The sequence below is a fragment of the Nelumbo lutea genome, chromosome 3, assembly GCF_056320005.1.
Source record: "Nelumbo lutea isolate HS-2025 chromosome 3, American lotus-T2T, whole genome shotgun sequence".
Taxonomy (NCBI): Eukaryota; Viridiplantae; Streptophyta; class Magnoliopsida; order Proteales; family Nelumbonaceae; genus Nelumbo; species Nelumbo lutea.
Window position 1 is genome coordinate 13,388,496 of NC_142686.1, and position 7,974 is coordinate 13,396,469.

Below are 7,974 nucleotides of genomic sequence, written 5' to 3' on the forward strand. Positions count from 1 at the left end.
ATTTGATTTAGACGGCTGAATTGCTTAGTTTGGGTAAATGATGGTTTTGTTTTTGAGTAAGTTTTAAAATATATGGGTCCATATTGTTAAAGGTATTGGACATAGATCTAATTAGTAGCGTTTATTAGTGAAAAAATAACTTAAATATAGAATTTAATAAGAGAGATTTAGAGTTAATACCTTTAATATAAAAGTTAATAATAGGGGATTAAATGAGGTGAAAAGCATTAATTAATATTACATTTTCAACCTTCATAATTAGAGATGGACTAAATAACAAATGTGAGCATTAGTAATAAAAGTGATGGGATGGGTTAAATGAGGTAAAAAATATTAATTAAAATTACATTTTCAACCTTTCCTACTAATTTCGCTCTACTCCTCTCTCTACTGACCCAATAAAACGATTCCAATTGTCCCTAAGTGCAACATAGTGACGGGATGTTCAAACATTGATAGTTAATACAAAAGAATTTGTATATTGGTGTAAAGAGTGGATAGTGATGGAATATTCAAATATTGATAGTTAACACAAAAGAACTTGAATAACTTTTCTATCGATTGGTGTGGAGAGTGGATAGAGGTAGAGAGATTTTTTTTTTAATCCTTGAAGAAATCTGAAAGGGGCTTTTTGTATATTAATGATCAAGCACATAACAGAAAATTTCTAAGAAGAGACGAAGAAGAAAGAGAATGGTGAAGAAAAAATTCGGGCTTAAATGAAATAGTTATTTTCTAATAATGGGTTAATTAATGTTTTAAAAAATGATATCTTTTAAAAAAGAGTATTTAACAGAGGGGTTAAACTCTTGGTTATTGGGTTAGTAGAGAACGTGGTAGAGGGAAGTTAGTAGGAAATCCAGACATAGTGAAGGGGAGAGAGAGAGAGAAAGAGAGAGATTATAGAGTGACTTCACTACCAATGCACGCACACAAACACAAGTGAGAGAGACACAGACACAAAAGGAAAAAATAAGGGCAATAACCAGTTGGGCTGGTTACGTGAAAGGAGCATAAATAAGACAAATCTAGCTTATCTCTAATTCTCTGTGTGGTTTCTTTTTAGGAGAGTTTGGTTGGACAACAACTTCGACATTGTCGCCTTCAACCTCTGTAATACCCTTGTAGTGGTAATATCTGGCGCATATTAGATAGTAGATGATATTCAAGACTCCCAAAGCTGCTATAACGAAGTAGAAGTAGTCGAGCCTGCCGGCGTTAATGTTGTTGTCCAACCATTTGGGCTGCCCGTGCTTTCCGGTGATGAGGTGAACCATGGTCACCACCAAGCTGTTCAGGTAGTTTGAACCGGCCAAGGTGCAGAAGAACAGGGCGTTAGCCATGCTTCGCATCTGTTCGGGGAATTGTTTGTAATAGAATTCTATCTGGCCGATGTTACTGAAGGCTTCTGCAAATCCCATGAGAACAAGCTGTGGTGCCAACCACAGGACCGAAATGGGTGCCATTCCATCTGGACGGGCACGAGAAATGGCCGAAGACCTCCTCTTCTTCTCCACCAACCCTGCAACTACCATGGATACGGGTGCGAACACCATCCCAATTCCAATTCTCTGCAGAAGTGTTATTCCGCCTTCTTGTTTGGTTACTATTCTGAGTGCAGGGACGAGGACCCGATCATAGAAGGGAAGCCATAACCCAATCGTGATCATCGATATGATCATCAACGATCCAGCTGGAATCTGAAACTTGGGTCCAAGATGCCGGTCCATTTTCAAGGCTTGCACCGTGGTGAACGTCCATTGCTGAGCCATTGCAGTGAAGCAGATGATGCAAGAAGCCCATATCGGGACTACCCGAATCAGGCACTTAACCTCTTCGACTTGTTGGATGCTGCAGAGGCTCCACTGATTTGAACGCGACCCATCGGGTTGCACTTCGCCATGAGCTATTATAGCAGCTTTGTTCAGCACTCTGTGTAAAATCATAAATGAAAATTATTGTACTTAAGCCAGCAGTACTGGCTGTTTACAATAAACAGTGGAGCTATTAGTTCTACTTGAGTACTTGTATTGTGGATGGATGTAAAGCTGTGAAATAAACAAAAAAGATGTATTGAACATCTCTTGAAGAATTCATTAATTGGCCTTATTATCTAATAGCCTAGCTAGTTTGATTGAATGGATGGAAGTTAACACACACAAATTACGGGAGAGGGTTTGCTAACAGAGTCCTTTTAGTGAATTTTCCCAAGGACCAATGAACATTAAAACAAAATGAATTTAATACGTGGTAAATTGGTTTGGAGGTTGGAGCTAAATAAAAAATAAAATAAAACGAAAGGAGTTCACATCTGCTCCCAATAAAAAAATGTTCCCAATGTGTGGCCTGTTGGGAGCATTTTGTTGGTAGCGCATACCTCAGCCTCTCCTTTTGTTCTGCACTAACATTTGCTAATGATTTTTCCAAAAAAAGAGAAAAAAAGGAAATATATAAAAATATAATTGGAATTCCACTTTTCAATTCGGATTAATTAGATGAACCGATGGCTACCAATGATAACACTTCACACTAGCCATAAATGTTTAAGTGAGAAATTGAGTGCTTATGGGTTATATGTATTTTATGATGGATAGGTATAATTAATGCTACCAACAAAACACTCTAACATCCGCCTTGCCAGTTGCCACTTGCTACCATTCATGGGAGATGTTCCCCATGTGCGACTATTATGGCCAATTGGGATAGTGTTTGTGAGGAGTAGCAGATCTGATGTGGAGTGTTATCATCCACAATCCGCTAAACAGCCATTGCTTTCCATCTAATTCCACAATCCGCTACACAATCCCACATTTTATGAGACATGCCACTAAGTTAGTGAAGAGACAAAAGAAACCATTGGTAGAAGTGAAAACATGAGGGCATTTTTGTCTTTAACAACGTACTGTATCGGTCAAAAATAGGATGTGCGCAAAAGCTATCTCTCTCTCTCTCTGCATGATATTGAATTTTAGTTAAACAATTTAGATAATAAATGAATCTAATAAAAACTTTATATAAAATTTCAATCAATAAAAATATAGAAGTTATTTCTATTATTGTTTATTTTGTTAATTAGTGCAATTTGATGCAAATAAACTCTTAGGGGTGGCAATTTTCCTCGTCATTCCCGATGAGTACCCGGGCTTCCAAACCCGATGGGGTCGGGTATGGAGGGTATTTTGGTAGGGTTGGGGTCGGGGATGGAGTGATCCCTGAATCCTCGATCGGGGTTGAGGACGGGGATGGAGAATGCAATCCCCGCCCAACCTGGGGCTGATTAATATATATATATATATATATATTGTATATTATATAATTATTATTCATTTTTTAAAAGATTAAAACTTAAAAAATAATAAAACACTAAAACCCTGGATGGTAAAACACAAAACATTTCGACTTTGAGTCTTTGACAGAGAGAAGAGAGAACTCTGTCTCTGAACCCAAGCTTTGTGCCTTTGTCTTCCTTCGTCTTTGTCACCGATTCGCTGACCGCTATCGCTATCGCCACTCACCCGTCGGACATCAGACAAAGGACAGAGATACTCGAGTGACAGAGAAGAGATACTCAAGGAAGAGTTTCAATTCTTTAATCTTCCTTCAACCTTCGTCTATCGTTGTCGATCGCCGTCGCTGTTGCCCGTCGGACTCTCTCTCTCATCATCGACCTCAACTCTCGCAATGGTTACGGTCCTCTCTCTCTCTCTCTCTCTCTCTCTCTCTCTCTCTTTCTCTCTCTCTTTCTCTCTTTAAGTTTCAATCTCTCTGTCTCAAACTCTCAGTCTTTCTCTTGACTTTGATTGATTTCCATTGTATTCTAGAATCTAGAAAATAAATTCTAATATAGTTCAGAGTTCAGATAAAACCCAAATGAAATGCTCAAGTGCAGTATGAGCCGAACCTTGAAATGCAGTATGAAGCTATGAGCCGAACCCTGCTTGCAGCTATGCCGAAATGGTGGATGAGATGAGGCTTGGAAGCTCTTTCACAATATGATCCAGGATGTATACATACATATCTTGTTGGGGATTTGGGTCTTCGATGGGGAATTCATCCCCGTCGGGGTCAGGGATGGAGTGGGTGATTTGGGGATCAGGGTCGAGGATGGGGAATGTAATCCCTGCCCCGAACCCACCTTGTTGCCATTCCTACTTGTATTTGCAAGAGACTTCATCCCAAAATGATATCACCACGTGAAATACACAACTTTATTGGAGTTCACATCTGCGCCCCACAATGTCCTACAATGTATCTCTGCCGTGTATTGGGAATATCTCCCGATGATATTACCATCATCACCAGACTCAATGCATCACCGAGAGAGGTTCTCAATACAAGGCGGGGATGCGCTGTGGGACGTTGTGGGGCGTTGATCTAAACTCGACTTTTTCTTATTTGTCAAAAATTAAAACCTTGATTGTCTGTATTAAAAATACCACTGTAGGGTGGGGCCATGGCTGATATGGGCTGTGGGATTTAACATGCAGCCAACCTAGTGGACCCCCTATGAGATGGGTCAAGGTTTTTGAAACTGACTTAGACAATGAATCGGTTAGGGGTCCAATTCTCGGGTTGAATGGTCCAATTGTTCGAACTGAACAAATGGCCTCTGACAAAAAAATAAAAAATGATAAAAACTGTTGAACGATTCGAACGGTTCAACTACCCGGATCAATGGTTTGATGACTAAATCAACATTTTTTTAACAAAAATCTGGTTTTGGGGAAAACCTGACTGGTTCCCGGTTTTTCAGTCCGACAGTCCGGCCCGGTCCGGTTTTGAAAACCATGAGATGGGTGGTCTGGATTAGCCACAAGATGATAGATGATAAGAATGGATGAGTTAATATGGAGAAACTCCCTACCAACCTCACTGAGTCACTGGTAAACATTTTTTTTCCAGAAATTATGGTTTACAGACACGACAAAACTTTTTTTTTTTTTCTGTCTTAGTTAATGGAAATTAATGTAAAGCAACTTGGGATGTATACCTGAATTGTTGTGTGAGAGGAAGCTTTGAGATGAGGGTCCCCTTCATGGGTGGGTCATAAAGGGCTCCCGGCTGCTCTTGGCTACCGGGAAGCCTTAGCTTACGCTTCTTGTAAGCTGCGACAAACACCTGGACGACGCCGGAGAAGACGCTCCCCTCCGGTGGGATGTAGACGTAAACCCGCATGCCAAGGAAGAACAGAATGATCGAACAGAACATGAGAATGGTGGGGATGCCGAAACCCCAGGCCCAACTGATGGTGTCTTGGATGTAAACAACGAGAGTTAAAGAGATCATAATAACAATAGTGAAGGTGAAGTAGTACCAATTGAAGAAGCTGTTGATTCCTTTTCTTCCTTCTTCAGTGGTGGAGTCAAATTGGTCGGTGCCAAATGGCATGCTGCATGGCCTGATCCCACCTCCGCCTACAGTTAAAAAACCTAAAGCCAAGTACAGAAAGCCCAGCTGGGCAGCCGTGGGACCGGAGCATTGATTCTGTTGTTGCAGCTCGGTGGAGCAGAGGGCCGGACGCAACGCCGGCACCATCGCCGTTGAAGTTATGGCCACCATTCCCTGTCAATCAATGATCACCATTTTAAAACCATATCACTGAATTCGATCGGAATAAACATATATATATATATATATATATATATATGATGAGTCAAGATTAATTAACGAGATAAAAACTAAAGATTCACGTAATTAAACAGTGAAAAGAGAACCCTCCCTCCTCCTGGCCCCCAACTTTCTACCAGGTTTATATGCATTAGCAGCTCTCATCTAGGACCTGTGATGGCTAAAATGAACTAAAAATATTTTATCAAATTTCCGTGTTAAGCAAAAAAACGGAAGCGATATAAAACTCTTCTGAGATATCTAATAATTAATTCAGTAGGTAATTATAGTCTGAACCTAACGAGCACATGGGTCATTTTTATTCAATACAGAAAATTAATAAATAAATAAAATAAATGGGAGGCTGAATTTCCTGTCAATATTGCTGTTCGGAGAAAGATAATCACAAGAATCAAGAGGTTAAGACACAATCTGGAGATTAAATACCAGCAAAGAGAACAAGGATGCGTAGGCCAAGGTCCGAAACTTGCCGAGGTAGGCGTCAGAGAGGAAGGCTCCAATCAGGGGTGCAAAGTTAACTGTACCGGACCATATGTTCATCACATTTGCAGCAAACACCTCATCCATGTGATACTGTTTCAGCAGGTAGACCGTGAAGTTTGCCAGCAACCCAAATGTCGCTAACCTTTCAAACGTTTCGTTCCCTGCCAATACTCACTTCTGTCAGCCCCATTTGCCAAGAAGACAGACAGACAGACAGACAGAGCTAAAATACCTAAGATGTAAGGCATGGTCTTCCATCCACCATGCTTTCTTTGGGTTGTCCTGGATTCTTCGACTGCTCCGGGTTTCTCGTCCTGTTTGTCCGCCGGTGATGACACTGGTGTCGACGACGATGAAGAAGTGACCGAAAAATATTTCAAGAAGCAGAACCATGACAAAGGGCTGCTTAATTTCCTCATGTTGTCCTCTCGGCTCCTCCACCCACACAGTTGGTAAAGGTCAGTTCGAAGTATTGAGGTGAACAAACCCTCACTGAAAGTCAAGCCTATTAATAACAAATAGAGAGAGAGAGAACCAAGCCTATTAATAACAGATATAGAAAGGGAGAGGGAGAGAGAGCCAAGCCTATTAATAACAAATAGTCCAACGGAGGGAGAGGGAGAGATGATCAAGTGGCTCCCAATGGCCGCTCGACGCAATAGATACAGGTCGAAACATCAAAACTCACAACACAAGAAGACAACTCGGTAAATCAGTCTCCACCAAGAACGAAAGACAGTATCATCCTGAAGGAGCTTACACGTCACTGCTTCGTACTGTTAAAGATAAACCGTCGGTGAAGCAGTTTTTTTCCCAATAAATCCCCAACCCAATTTGGATTGTTTTTTTTAATTTTATATATTTATAATATTATATATATATATATATATATGTTTTAATTTTATATATTATATATTATGGGCGGGCTAGTTTTTAAAACCTAATTTGTATAATTGTATTGCTGGTTTTTGAAAATCCCCAACCCAATTTGGATTGTTTTTTTAATTTTATATATTTATAATATATTATGTATTATAAATAATATATATATATATATATATATATATATATATATATATATATATATATATATCCACTATTAAGTGTGTATATAAATATGTATGAGGTTTATACTTAGTAATTCTAAATGATGATAATAATAGTAATAATTAAATTAAACATATTTATGATATTTTTATTAATCCAATTAAAAAGATTAAATTATAATTATCATTAAATTAGATACATTATTGAAAATTTTGGATACATTATGATCATCTAGAATTGAAAAAATGCTACTGATTTTCTATATTTATTTCTATTATAAAGATTTAGAAGAAATGTTTTAATTATTTTAACTTTTTTATTTAAAAAACTTTTATTTCTATTCATAAAATAGACGCATTTATAATATTTTTATTAATCAAATTAAAAATAATTAAATTGGATACACCATTGAAAATTTTGGGTGCATTATGGTCATCTAGAATTGAAAAAAAAAACAAATGCTACTAATTTTCTATATTTATTTCTATTTTTAAAATGTTCTTACCTAACTAAGACTACATAGGTTGATTAATTTGATTCGGATGATTGAATTGTTGAGCCACCATGGGATAAAAAATGGTTTTTTTGTCATTTTAAAATATATGATTTTATATTATTAAAAATATTGACATAAATCTAATTAGTAGCATTAGTAATGAAAATAACTTAAATAAAAAATTTAATAAGAGACAATGAGAGTTAATACCTTAGTGTGAGACTTAATGAGAGGAGTTTAAATGAGGTAGAAAGTAATAATTAAAGTTACATTTTTGATACTTACAATTAAATATGGATTAAATACACAAATATGGGCAT

At 37.8% G+C, this 7,974-nt stretch overlaps 1 protein-coding gene across 1 annotated transcript; it reads right to left on the reverse strand.

The window, feature by feature from the left end:
* Positions 1-888: 888 nt before the first annotated feature.
* LOC148863043 (protein NRT1/ PTR FAMILY 2.13-like) lies at positions 889-6,937 on the reverse strand. The gene is made up of 4 exons (XM_088977089.1): positions 6,344-6,937; positions 6,055-6,272; positions 4,991-5,562; positions 889-1,932 (listed from the first exon to the last, which is right to left on the reverse strand). Exons 1-4 carry the CDS (start codon positions 6,528-6,530, stop codon positions 1,029-1,031), a joined length of 1,881 nt encoding a protein of 626 aa, XP_088833215.1. The 5' UTR covers positions 6,531-6,937; the 3' UTR covers positions 889-1,028.
* Positions 6,938-7,974: the final 1,037 nt, after the last annotated feature.